Source organism: Galeopterus variegatus, unplaced genomic scaffold (assembly GCF_000696425.1).
Source record: "Galeopterus variegatus unplaced genomic scaffold, G_variegatus-3.0.2 Scaffold108, whole genome shotgun sequence".
In the NCBI taxonomy this organism is placed as follows: domain Eukaryota; kingdom Metazoa; phylum Chordata; class Mammalia; order Dermoptera; family Cynocephalidae; genus Galeopterus; species Galeopterus variegatus.
The window spans coordinates 622739-636782 of record NW_007726219.1 but is presented as its reverse complement, the minus strand read 5'-3'; the positions used below and the strand labels follow the sequence as shown (position 1 = coordinate 636782).

Genomic DNA, 14044 nt, shown 5'->3' with positions numbered 1-14044 from the left:
AGTTTGCCTGCTTGGCTTATAACCGGTAAATATCCAGACCCATGCATGGGATGTTCTGGGGCTCCCAGGCTGGTGGCACAGCCCGGCCCCAAGTACCATCAGGAACAAGGTGGACAGGGAACTGTCTGCAGGACCCTCGTACTGCCCCTGCCTGGGGAGGGAGGATTCCTTCTCCTTACTCACGGGGGTCCACACGCAGGCTTGGGGCCGGCGGTCCTGGGCTCAGACCTGGCAAATTGTTCTTCCTGCCTCAGTTTCCACGTCTGTGAAGTAGAGGTGCTAGGAGAACCCGGTCAGGGGCATGTGAGGATGAGATTGTGCAGAAGTGACACCTGGTGCCAACACCCATTGTGATCTGGGGCAAGTGGAGGTCATCAACAGCCACAGGAAGGGCGACCCTCCTTCCGTCACTCTGGTTCACATGGAGCATCGAGGGCGTCATCGGCCACCTTTAGCATGTAGGGCCTTTGTGAGGACACAAAGCGATCAATGAAGAAAGATCGTAGGTCACTCAGAAACCCCGTCCTAAAGAGCTCTGGGGCGGGCCCCGGGATGGGTGCCCTGGCACGGGCGTGCTGGGGGAGAGGCTGCGGTGACAGTGCCTGGCTCCGTCTGTTGCAGCACACCACCTCTTCATGGTCACCGCCTGCCAGGATGCGGACTACAGCGCCCTCCTCCAGGAGCTCTGCCTCACACAGTTCAAGGACGACATGGAGGCCGTGGGGAAGACACTGTGGTGCGACTGGGGCAAGACCATCGGGTGAGTCCTGTGTGTCCAGGTGGGCGGGCTGTGGCTGCAGACTGCATGGGGGAGGGTGAAAATGAAGGTGGGGAGGCCGTGTCCTCAACAACCCAGGTGGAGGTGGACGGTGGGGCCCTGTGGCAGCAGGACTCGGGGAAGCTGAGTCTCTGTGACAGGAGCCCGGCTTGCAGGGACGTCCCTGCTGGTTCCCTTGGTCCCCATGGTCAGGCCAAAACTGTCCTTCCCACTCCACCCCTGGCCCAAGGCCCCACCCTGTCCAGGGCTCAGAGCCATCCGGAACAACAGGGCAGGCTGTCACTGGAGTGGCAGCCCTCTGCCCCTGCTGAGGATGTCTGGTGTGGGCCCTTCCCCTGTGTGGCCCAGTCCTCCTGCCAAATGGCCCTTCTTCTCACTGCACCGGGCTCATTCGCTGCCTCCCAGGGCCTTTTGCGCCCAGGCTCCCCTACCTTCGGGAGCAGGGATTGGACCTGGCGTGCCAGTGATCAATTTTCTAGTCTTCATTTCTGCTTCAGTGTTTGGTGTGCTGGGGGCACCCTGGGGTTCGAGTCGATGAGTTGCAGGGTCAGCAGTATGTGCGTGTGCACGAGGCTGTGGGCTGCCCCCTCCCAGCCCTGGCATCTGCATGCAGAGATCTGTGCATGGGTTTACAGCACAGCGCACAACACACAGTAGGGGTGCAAGTCCCAGTGCCCCACAAACGACGGGCACTTTCCTCTAGTGAATGTGAGAGAGAAGAGGGAGCCCTGGGGAGGGGGTCCTGAGAAGGGTCTCCAAGGAGGAAAGGTCTAGCCAGGATCACACACAAAGAACACATTTGGCTCTGGTGTCTCCTGAGGGTCCAGGACATACCTGGGCTCCTGGCAGGTGCTGGGCAAGTCCCCGAGGGATTGAAAATCCCTTCTCTAGGCTCACAGCGCCTCCAGGGTGGGTTGCAGGCTGGAGCCAGCACAGGTGAAAGCCCATGGCCATGTCTTCTGTCACGAAGTCCAGGAGGATGGGGACTACAATTTACCCTCTGAACCGGGTTCAGGCCTCTCCCCAACCAGCAGAGTCTGCCTGGCTGTGTCCTCTTCTCTCTTACTGAGCCGGATGGACAACTGGCCTCCCGTCTTTCTCCTCCCACCAGCCACATGCTCCTGAGGGCAGAGCCCTCCCCTTCATCCGTAGGGGCTCCAGCAGGCCCAGCAAAGAGTCTGTGCTCAGGGCATAGTTGTTGAAGTGAATCTCTACCTCGGGAGCCTGAAATAAACAAAAAAAAAGAAGTAGTAGTAGGAAGGCATGGGGTGTATGCAAGTGTGCAGTATTGGGGTTTAAAACAACAAACTCCACACCCTCTGCTCAAGTTCAGGTGTGGAGCATTGCCACCATCCAAGGTGAAATGGTCAGAGCCGAGACTCCGTGGTTCCAGGACAGCCCCTGACAGGACACAGTTAACCAGGGAGCCTCCACCCCAGCCCCTGCACCAAGTGTCTGGCGGACCCAGCAGCATCCTCAGTGGGGTCTCCTGATCCCCATCTTAATCTGCCATACCCAGGGCCTCTTGGGGACTTCAGGGTCTCATTTTCTAAGCTGAGAAATGAATCAGGAGTTAGAAATTGAGGGGCGAGCAGGTTGTTAAAAATCAGAACAGACTGTTTTGTAGCCTAATTGGCCTTCTGCCTCAGCTGAGTAATTTGTATCTAAATTAAAGATCGCATTTTATTATGATCCAGGGAAGACACAGCAGGGGAGCGGGGGTTGGAGAAAACGCTCTCCCTGCCTGCTTCTTATAAGTGATCGCTGATTTGTGTGGATTGATTACCATCCAAGGCCTAGCAGAAGACGGCGGGTAACAGCAATGTTCTAAAAGCAGCAGCATTGGTGACATGTTATTAGAAATGGAAGCCACCACAGATGGCTTCTGACAGTGCTCAGAGTGCAGATAGGAATAATGAGGCTCTCGGGCCAGAGAGAGCTGCGTGGTTGTACAGCTGGAAATAGAGGGGGATGGGGGTGCTAGGGAATTACTTTTATTTAAAAAGAAAACCAAAATAATTTAGGAACCCACATCACAACAGCACCTCTGCAGATCAGCTCAGGCCTGCCAGTGCTGGGGGTCTGTGGTTGACAGAATGGCCCCCCAGAGATGTCCATGTGCTAATCCCTTGAACCTGTGAATATGTTACATTACACAGCAAAGGGGAATTAAGGTTGCAGATGGGACTGAAGATGCTAAGCAGATGACCCTGAGAAGGGGAGGTTATTATGGATTATCTGGATGGGTCCAATGTAACCACAGACTCCTTAAATCGGTCCCAGCTATGGGCATTAGAGTGTCTTCTTATTGGCTTTTGTGTTCTTTCGACATGACCCTGTCCATTTTTGAGCACTTTTTTACTTTCTAGTACAATGAGATATTCCAGGCTTGGTCCCAGCTATGGGCATTAGAGTGTCTTCTTATTGGCTTTTGTGTTCTTTCAACATGACCCTGTCCATTTTTGAGCACTTTTTTACTTTCTAGTACAATGAGATATTCCAGGCTTATCTTGTACATTTTCTGCCCCAGCCCTGGAATTGGCCATTTCTCCAAGGAGTTCTGATTCCTTTTATTAGAGAATGGAATTTAGAAACCAACACACATACACACGCACACATACACGTGTACACACCAGGGATTTAGATGTAACCAGTGGAACTAGGTAAGTGCTAGAAGAAAACGTGGGTAAATCCCTCTTTCAACATTGGTGTAGAGAAAGGCTGTATAGAACAATATTTGCTTCAGGGAATTGGCTTAGGCTCTTGTGGGGTCTGGCAGGTCCAAGCTCTGCAGGGCAGGCCCGCAGGCTGCAGACTGGCAAGCAGGAGCAGACGTGGCAAGGTCCAGGCAGAATTTCTTAACACGCTCCGAAGGCCTTTCAGTTGACTGGGTGAGGCCCCACCCACATCATCAAGGATAATCTTCTTTTGCTGAAAGTGCCCAGACTGTCCGTGTTAACCACATCCCCAGAATACTTCCACAGCAACACCCAGATTAGTGTTTCAATGAATAACTGGTCCCGTAGCCTGGCCCAGGTGACACATAAAACTGACCGTCACATGGTGGGTCTGGAGTCAGAGCTCTACTCAAAGTGTGTTCAGAGAACTGTCACCACCTCTCATCCAAGCCACCCTGTCCCCATTTCTCCCCTTCTTTTCACCCCATTCCCATACACTTCCTGTGGGCAACCAACCTTGTTAGTTTCTGGCGTTGGCTTCCGGTATTTCTTTTGCACAAATGAACAGATGTGCATTTTTTTATTTTATCCCCTTCTCTCTTACATGGAGAGTAGTATACTGATGGTTCTCTTTTGCACTTTGTTTTGTTTTGTTTTTTTCACTTAATATATCCTGGAAATCACTCCTCGTCGGTGCATACGGAGCTTTCTCATTCATTTTTACAGCTGCAGAGTACTCCCCATGCAGAATTTTAAAACTGTTTTCCCATGAAGAGGAATTTAGGTTGTTCCAATATTTTTCAGTTTCACATAGTGCTAAAGCGAATGGCCTTGTGCCATTCGTGTGTGTTTTCATACTGTTGTGCTATATCTTCAGGGTAGATACCTGAGTGGAACGGCCGGGTCAAAAGGTAAGGACGTGTAGTTTCCTTAGATATTGCTGGTTTCCCTCCAGAAAGTTTATACCAGTTTGCATTTGCACTAGATTTGGGGGTGACTGTGTCCCCACAGCCTCGCCAACAGGCTGTCATACATTAGAATTGTGACTGTCTCCTAAGTGAGAAATGGTGTCTCGGTGGTGTGTTAATTTGCATTTCTCTAACTACGAGTGAACCTGAACATTTTTCATATGTTCAAGGGCTGTTACCTTTTTTTGTGAATTGTTCATGTCTTTTCCCATTTCCTATCAGGTTTCTTTCTGGTCCCTTTTTAAGAGTTCTTTGTATGCTAAATGAGACATTAGGCTTTTGTTTGTAACATATTTTAGATATTTTTTCCCAGTTGGTCAGTTGCCTTACAATTTTGTTTTTGGTATTTTTGTTGCTATGCAATTTTTTTTTTTTTATGTAGTCAAATGCGCCAGTCTTTTATCACCCCTGGATTTGAGTCATAGTTGGAAAGCCTTTCCCCACACCAAGGTAAAGAGGGACTTGCCATGTTTTCTTCCAGCTTGTACTGGTCACATCCAAATTCCTGGTCTGTCTAGAGTTTATTCTTATGTATGGTGTGAACTGTGAATGAGATTTTGTCTTTTTCCAGTTGGGCTATTCACTTGCCCTGCTGATTGCGAAGCCCATCTTTGGCCCTCGTGATTTGAGATGCCCCCTTTGTCACATACTAATGTCCCCACCCTCTCTCCACACCTTTATAACCTGCCTCACCTACCTGGATCTGTAGTATTAATTTCTTCTCCAGACCCTCAATGGGTCCTCACCACTTACTGAATGTTTACAGTTATTCCTTACTTCATTCCAAGAAAATAGTTTATTATAGCTAGCACTTATTGAGCGCTTACTATGTGCTAGGCTTTGTGCTAAGCACTTAACATGTGTTTTCTCATTTAAACAAGCCACAATTTAAGGAGGAGGCAGAACTATTGTCATCCCTATTTTATCTGTCCAGAGTCACACACACAGCTAGGGGCAGAGGAGCCAGGCTGCATGTAGTATAAAAATAGACTCTCAGACCAATGGAACAGAATAGAGAACCCAGAAATCAATCCATATACCTACAGCAAACTGATATTTGACAAGGGCAACAGGAACACACATTGGCGAAAGGACGGCCTCTTCAGTAAGTGGTGCTGGGAAAACTGGATATTCCTATGTAGAAGAATGAAACGACCTGTACCTCTCAAACTCGAAATGGATTAAAGACATATATAAGACCTGAAACAATAAAACTACTAAAAGAAAACATAGGGGAAACACTTCAGGAAGTAGGACTGGGCAAAGACTTTCTGAACAAGACCCCAAAAGCACAGACAGCAAAAGAAAGAAAAACAAATGGGATTATATCAAACAAAAAAGGTTCTGCACAGCAAGAGAAACAGTGTGAAAAGACAACCTACAGAATGGGAGAAAATATTTGCACATTTTGCATCTGACAGGGGAATTAATATCCAGAATATACAAGGAACTCAAATAACTTAACAGTAAAGAAATAAGTAACCTGATTAAAAAATAGGCAAAGGGGTTCAATAGGCATTTCTCAAAGGAACATACACAAATGGGCAGCAGACATGTGAAAAAATACTCAACATCACTAAGCCTCAGGGAAGTGCAAACCACATTGAGATATCATTTCATGCCAGTTAGACTGGCTATTATCAAAAAGACAGAGAATAACAAATGCTGGCAAGGATGTGGAGAAAGGGGAACTGTCCTACACTGTTTGTGGGAATGTAAATTAGTGCAGCCATTATGGAAAACTGTATGGGGGTTTCTCAGACAACCACAGGTAGAACTGCCATACAACAGTTCCACTGCTGGGTGTGTACCCAAAGGAGTGGAAATCATCATGTTGAAGGGAAACCTGCACCTCCATGTTTATCACAGCTCTATTTACAATGGCCAAGAGTTGGAACCAACCTAAGTGTTCACTGATGGACGACTGGATAAGGAAAATGTGGTATATCTACACAATGGAATACTACTCTGCCATAAAAAAGAATGAAATTCCACCATTTGCAGCAACAAGGATGAACTTAGAGAAATTTATATTAAGTGAAAGAAACCAGGTACAGAAAGAGAAATACCACATGTCCTCACTCGTAAGTGGGAGCTGGAAAAAAAAAAAAAAAAGATGCAACAATCACAATAATTCTTTGAACTCTCAAAAGGAGAGAACAGAACTGAGGCCACCAGAGGTGGGAAGGGGGAGAAGAGGTTCAGGGAGAAATTGGTAAAGGGCCACAAAAAATATTTACATTGTGTAATGATTAAAAAACAATCATTGGCAGACTGATATTTTTGTTCATTAAAGCAGATAAACTAAAACAAAACAGAAACTTAGCCGCACTGTGCAGCATTGCTCAGAGATAGAAGTTTCCCAAGTGGAAGCAAAGGATTGATGTGAGCACGCAGGCTGCCTTCCCAGATGAGGACAGTGGATGTTCTGAGTGGCCTGCCACAAACCACGGGCCTGCTGTTTCTGCACTGTCACAATTTATTTTTTTTTATTTTTATTTTTTTCCTTTTTGTCTTTTTTCGTGACCGGCAACGGATTGCAACCCTCAGTGTCGCGCCCGTACCGGACCGGGACCGGCAACGGAATCACACCCCTCAGTGTTGCGCCCGCACCTCGCTCAGCCAGTGAGCGGCCGGTCTGCATGTGGGATCTGAACCCTTGGCGGGAGCGCCGCCGCACTCCCAAGCGGCGCACTGTAGCAGTGCGCCACCGGGCCGGCCCCTGTCACAATTTATAATGGTAAAAGCTTGCCCTGTGGCCCCAGCTACCCAGCGTGGGTGCAGGGCTCGCCCCTTCACCGTGACGCCCCCACTCCTCCACTCATCCCTTGCTTGGTCATCTGGCCGGGTAGTTATGAGAGTGGCTTGGGCGTTGCTCCCACGTGGGCGTCTCGGATTCAGCAGCACAGAATGGGCCCCTGCCAACACCAGCGAGGCGGGGCTGCCCGGCTGCAGGGTAAGCCCGTCAGTTACCAGGGGTGATCGATTCAGCTGCAGCCCCGGTTTGCTAATGGAGGTGTAATGTCATTTAGTGTATCAGTGGGAATTTAATCTAATTTGGGAAGGTACAGAGAACATGGAAGAATGTATCATCAGGAGCCCTCATTCCAGAGACCTTCCTATGGGTGCTGGGGAGGGAGAGGAAGAGCAGGACAGAGAAGAATCTTGAACATGCCGGACTCAGCCAGAAAATGGTTGCTTTTAAAGTGACCGCACACAGGATTTTCTCACCATGACAAAAAATGCTGGGTTGATTTAAGAGAGAAGGGACACCTCTGCTCCTCCACTCCCTGCACAGCTTCAGGGTTTGGGGTGTCACCTTGGGCAAGGGAAGAGATCAGGGGAGTGGGGCCACCACCTGCAGGACCCGGTCATCAGAGTTCAGCAGCCCCAGAGAACCCGACTTTACCTTCATGCCAGTCGGGGCGCCTCCCTCTCTGCCCTCGAGCTTCCTCATTTACAGATGCTGACCATGAGTGCCTGAGCTCACAGCGGCTTTGGCTACACAGTCCTGGGGTCCAGGGGCCTGAGGACCCGAGGCTGCCTCCTGGGGCCTCCGCTGTGCCGTGCTGACCCTGTGCTGGGCACTGAAGGGCCCTCTAGCCTGGCCCATGGAGCTGCCTGATTATGGGGAGGGGTCTCAGGGTTGGAGGGGGCGGGGTCAGTAGCACAGCATGTTAAGGACACAGGACAGATGTTTAGCGTGCAGGCTACAGTGCCGAGGCTGCCTCCTGGGGCCTCCGCTGTGCTGTGCTGACCCTGTGCTGGGCACTGAAGGGCCCTCTAGCCTGGCCCATGGAGCTGCCTGATTATGGGGAGGGGTCTCAGGGTTGGAGGGGGGGGGTCAGTAGCACAGCATGTTAAGGACACAGGACAGATGTTTAGCGTGCAGGCTACAGTGCTGTCACTCAAAATCACAAGCCCCAAATGTGAAGCTCCACTTCCAGATCATGTGGACTCGGGCAGCATGCGCTGACCCACTGGGGGGTCTCTCCTGTGGCGCATTTCCCACCCTGCTTTCGGAACAAAGAGCCTTCTTTGTGTGTCCCCATTAAAAGAGTCAAGTCAGGAAATTCTTCAGAACTCAGCAGCAACATTGCAACAGCTGCTTCTGTTTTGAATTTCAACAGGAACTAAGAGGGAGGCGTCTTCTGAAATCTCGGAGGGCTCTAGGGGCAGCGAGAGTGTCATTCTCCGTGGGGTTCCTGCTGAGCGTGGCCAACACCATCAGTAGCTTTCAGAGCAGGGGCTGGGGCTGCCTTCACTGCCCCCGTGGGTTTATTCATTCATCAAGGCATCTTCCCTGGAACTTTGTCTGTGCCCATGAGCACCCAGGTCACACTTGTGCTCAGCCTGGTGGCTATGAGGCTGTATCCTTGTGTGTGCTGGTGGGAGAGCGTGGGTCCCATGAACGGCCCCCAGGTACTAGGCAGGACCATGGCAGGGTGCCTGGTCTCATGGGACTTGAAGGGGGCACTGCCTGGGCTCCCCATCCTTTCCACTGTCTCTCCTCTCTGTGGATCTGCATGGGGCCTGAGGCCAGTTCTTATTGGGGAGGACCTGGCATGGATGCCCACCTGGGTGGGAAGAATCCTTCCATGTGTCTCCAGAGCACATGCCCAGGTACACAGAAACCAGGCTGCTGATCCTGACCTCTCAGGGCCTCAGGCTGGCTGCCTGCCCAGCAGGTAGGCAGGAGGAGCAGGAAGAGCCCTCGGACCCTGGTCCTCACCAATGCTAGGCCATGGCCCAGTGGGGAGGAGGGAGACAAGGTGGGAGCCATGCCAGGGAAACCATCCGACTCGCCTGGTCACACCAGGCTGGCTCTGCTGGGGATATCGCTCCTGCTGCCTGGCACAAGCCTTGTCTGGGGTGCCCCATCCCTGCAGGGAAGGGCTGTAGACAGCTCTCCAGCTCCTGGGGCAGGGGGTGCAGGTGGATGGGGTACCTGCCAAGGCCCTTCCCAGAACCTCCTCTTGGCCGTTTCATTTACCTTCTGCTCCAGTCTCCTGGTGTGTGTGAACGTGGAGGGGCAGGAGCAGCTTCTGTTGCTGGTTTTCAGCAGTGGGGGAGTAAAACCCGAGCTCCGCCCAGAGCCCCCAGCAGCCACGTCTGGAATTGGTTAGGGTGGGTGATGCTGAGCAAGCTGATGAAGCCCCCTCGCCAGGCCGTGGGCAGGGAAAAGGGCAGAGGCCTAGGCTGTGACAAGGAGGCACCTTGGGTCTCAGTGTTTCTGGGTGGCCAGAGGAAAGGAGGTCAGGAGACCCCTGTTCCCCTCAAAGACACCTTCCTAAAGTCCCCACCTACACAGTCTCTTGGCAGAGCCCATGGAAACCCCAGCTGCTGGCTGTGGCGAGGGGTACTGCCTCTGCCTGCACCGCCACGGCCCCGCTGACCCAGCCTCTGGGCCTGTCTGCGAGCAGCTGTCTCAGCAGAGCAGGGCAGGGAAGGGCAGGGCAGCGCAGAGTACGGCAGGGTCTGGGGCAACGGGATCAATGATCCAAGGGCAGGGCAAGGAGGAGGAGGGAGCAAGGCAGAGTCTGGGGCTTTGAGGGGAGACTGGGAGGCCAAGTGGAGGTCCTTGGATCCTGGCTCACAGTCCCACCCCCCAAAGCTGCACTGTTGCCCTGCCACCCAGAGGAACTGTCTTCACTTGGGGGGCTGGGAGGCCCCCCCCACGAGCCCCGAGACCGAGAGCTGTCACGGGCGGCAGTGGCATTCCAGTGGGGCTTGCCTTGCTTCACACTCCCATTCCCTCTCCTTGGTGGGTTCTGATGTGACCCAGGTCTGCTGGTGCCCACCTGCTGGCTGGAGGGGACCCCATTCCCCTTCTCAGAAAGCTCCCAGAGAAACGCATCTGTGGGGCAAAGCAGCCCTTGCAGTGAGGGGAGGCTGCAGGTTGGGGACAGGGACACTGGCCCTTTCACCTCCATGCCAGGGTCCCTGACTTATCCTCGGCTCCCCTTATCTCAAGGGCTTGGCGACTTTCTGGCCCGGGGGAGACGCTTCCCCAGACAAGGAAGTAACTTAGCACTGGGCCCGTGGCCCTGAGCCTGCTGTGACGTCTTTTCCATCAGGTGATTAACTGCCCTGTTTCGCAACCTCCTCAGTTTGGGGATGAAATGAGGCTTGCAGGTCAGAATGTAAAAGGTCGCTAATGGGGCGACACTAAGCAGATCCCAGCCACAAGCGGAAGGGCGAGCAGGTGGAACGTGTCCTAGTAACAGCAATGGGGCTTGCTGCAGCTCGTCGTCCGCCCCCGCCTCCTCCTTGGACACACTGTTTCAGCACCCACCCCCATCCGCAGTACATGGGGTCTGGAGAGCCCCGAGCTGCCCAGGCCGTGCACACGTGCCTTCTCTGTCCCGGGATGTGGGCCAGGCCTGCTCTCGCTGGGCTTCTCAGCGCCTCCACGCAAGGCCAGGTGGGGTCGGCCCAGCCAGTTGGCAGGAAGGCCAAGTTAACATGCCCTGATCTTCTTGATCCCACTCCTGTGGAGCCAATTCCAGGTTTTTGCTATTATAAATGACGCCACTGTAAGAACTTTTGCACATATACCCTTACTTCTTTGTTTGACTGATTGCTTTGTTAAAATTCCTGGGAGAAACAAGAATTCTTGCAAGTGGGCTGACTGCAGCAGATGCCACCAACTCTCTGTGGTTCGTGACAGATTCTGCCTAATTGCCCTTCTAAAGAATCCTACTGATTCTTACTCATGAAAATGCTTACTTCCTCATAAGTTCTTGAGTATTGGTTTGGTAGAGATTTTATTTTTGCAGATTTAAACGAAATTTCCTTTTTTGCTTTAACTTGCACATCTTCTGTTATTAACTGGTCTGTTCCAGTCATTTGCAGCTTGTTTTTTCTCAAGTGCAAATTACCTCACCACGACCTTTTCTATTTGTTATTTGTGTCGTTAGGTTTGGGGTTTGTTTTCTTTTAAGACTTTCTTTTTCAGAGCAGTTTTATGTTCACAGCAAAATTGAGAGGAATGTACAAAATTTTCTCACATACCCGTTGGAGGTATTTTCAATCTTTTACAAATTCTTATATATTGTGGATATTAACTATTGGTCTTTGTGCTCTAAATATTTTATCTTCTTGATTCATTTGTGCTTATTTTGATGATTTTTATTTTCCATGTTTTATTAATCAGTTAACACATGTATTCTCTGGCTCTCTCCTGGGAGTCTGTGACTGCTTGATCTGGGCACATTCCTAACCACAAACTCAGTTGTCTCAGTTGCAAGAGAGTTATGTGACACAGTATTATGTTTTGGTTCTTTTTAGTTGTTCTAGGTTTTGAAATAATATTTATCTTCTTAACACAGTGGGTAGTTTCATTAAGGCATGAATTAAAGTTTATTTCCTTCCTACCTAGATTATCCTAACGTAACTTGTTAAATGTTTCCTGCCTGCATTGTTTGGTTATGCTGAGTTTAACACACAATACCTTCTTGTGTGCGTTTGTCTATTTTGATTAATTTTTACTTATGTTGTGGGGTCATACCACATAATTTAAATGACCGAGGCTTTATAATATTTTCTACAGTTTAAAAGGCCTCTCTTGGCGTGTTTCATTTTCATTGAATTTTGCATTAAGTTTTGCTTTCTTTGTTATATTTCCTGCCTATTTTTCCAAAAGAATTTAGGAACCGTTTTGCCAAATCCTGTAAAAAATCATTGAGATTCTAATTGAGATGGCCAATCATCAGTCGGTCAACTTGGGAAGTGCAGCCTTTCGCAGGAGTCGTTCCCGGGGAGCACAGAGAGGACCCCCATTTACCTTGAGGGTTGGCAGCTGGCCTCGTTTGATTTGGTCAACTTGGGAAGTGCAGTCTTTCGCAGGAGTCGTTCCCGGGGAGCACAGAGAGGACCCCCATTTACCTTGAGGGTTGGCAGCTGGCCTAGTTTGATTGATTAGTTACCTTCAGATACTGCCTTTCTGCAATTAGCAGAAAAACCATCATGACGGTCAACTTGGGAAGTGCAGCCTTTCGCAGGAGTCGTTCCCGGGGAGCACAGAGAGGACCCCCATTTACCTTGAGGGTTGGCAGCTGGCCTCGTTTGATTGATTAGTTACCTTCAGATACTGCCTTTCTGCAATTAGCAGAAAAACCATCATGAGCCAAGTATTACTGGACTCAATGGGTCCATTTCTCTGTGAGCACAATCAACTAATGCTACCAAGACCAGCAGTCTGGAGAGGAAGGCCTATGACTTGTTTCAAGCAAGGAGAACACCGGGATTGCACCCAAAGCAGTGTCTCCCAGAAGGGAGGGTTACAGCTTCTCTGGCTGAGCGTGACCATGAATATGCATGAGCTTTATTGAGGTCATCACATGCAGAGGCAGAGCTCGCCACCAGGCTTGCTCCTGCACACCATGTTATGCCGATCAGTAATTACCTNCAGCTTCTCTGGCTGAGCGTGACCATGAATATGCATGAGCTTTATTGAGGTCATCACATGCAGAGGCAGAGCTCGCCACCAGGCTTGCTCCTGCACACCATGTTATGCCGATCAGTAATTACCTGTGCCCGCGTGGAGGAAACGAGCAGAGTTCGAGGAAAACTGGTGGGTCTGGTCTTAACTGGTTTCTGCTGGTCTTGGGGTCACGAACTTCTCTTCTCAGGTTCCTGGAACTGGCTGTTCTTATGATTAACCCTTATCACTCCCTTGATGCTTTCGGCCAACACAAGCATGGAGCTCCGGCAGGACCCACCTGGGCGCAAATCCTGGTGACCCGTGGCTGCCTAAACGCTGTATAAAAGTATTTGCTTCATTAGCAGTTCCTGATTTTCCTCTTTATGTGTTTCCTGAATCAGGTTTTAGGATTAGAATCACACTTGCCTAATGGGATATATATATGTTAGCTGACCGCTGGAGTCAAGCGTGGGAAGTAGTTTGTGATGGAGAATTAGCTCTTTCCAGGGGCTGGCTGGTTGCTCACTTGGTTAGAGCATGGTGCTGGTAACACCAAGGTCAAGGGTTCAGATCCCCCGTACGGGCCAGACACCAATATAAGCAAATGAATAAAGTCTGCCAGGATTCTCACTGTCTTAAGAAAGGGGGGAAAAAGGAGAGAATGACTTCTTCCTTAGAAATTTGAATGAATTCATCACTAAAGCCTAAAACCATCAGATCTGGGTGGTCTTGGGGATTCCCTTCGCCAGTTTGTTCCTCTACTAATTGATTTATTTTGACCTTTTAATCTCATTTTAATGTTGTATTTCATCTATGTTTATATGGTCCATATTCAGATTTCTCAGTTCACTGAAACGTAATGATGCCTAGTATTCCTTTAAATGTTTAATATCCTATACGTATTCAGGTTTATGCCCCATTTTAGTTCTACCTGTGTTTTTGTTCTTTTTTGTTTCGATGCCACCTCATTAATCAAAAGGAAACGAGACGGCCCACTTTTTCATTAATTGAATGGGCCCTTTTCTCTGTAGTCTTAGAGATCAGGCTAGGTTTACAAAGCAATGGCTTTTCTAAAAATTTTGCCTTCACTTTTATCATTTGTCCCTCTTTGTTCCTTTTTTTATAAAAAAATTGCCTCTTTCCTAGGATGTAATTTCAATGCTTAGTTCATCATTTTTCTCACTTTTTTTTTTTT

The 14044-nt window shown here is 49.8% G+C and overlaps 1 protein-coding gene across 1 annotated transcript in view; it reads left to right on the top strand.

Annotated features, from left to right (window-relative positions):
- The first annotated feature begins 625 nt into the window (after nt 1-625).
- The window catches only part of UBE2F (ubiquitin-conjugating enzyme E2F (putative)), a 139961-nt gene continuing 126542 nt past the window's right edge, over nt 626-14044 (top strand). Inside the window, exon 1 of the mRNA XM_008586003.1 lies at nt 626-760. Within this exon, the coding sequence (XP_008584225.1) occupies nt 636-760 (125 nt within the window). The 5' untranslated portion in view covers nt 626-635. The remainder of the gene's footprint in view (nt 761-14044) is intronic.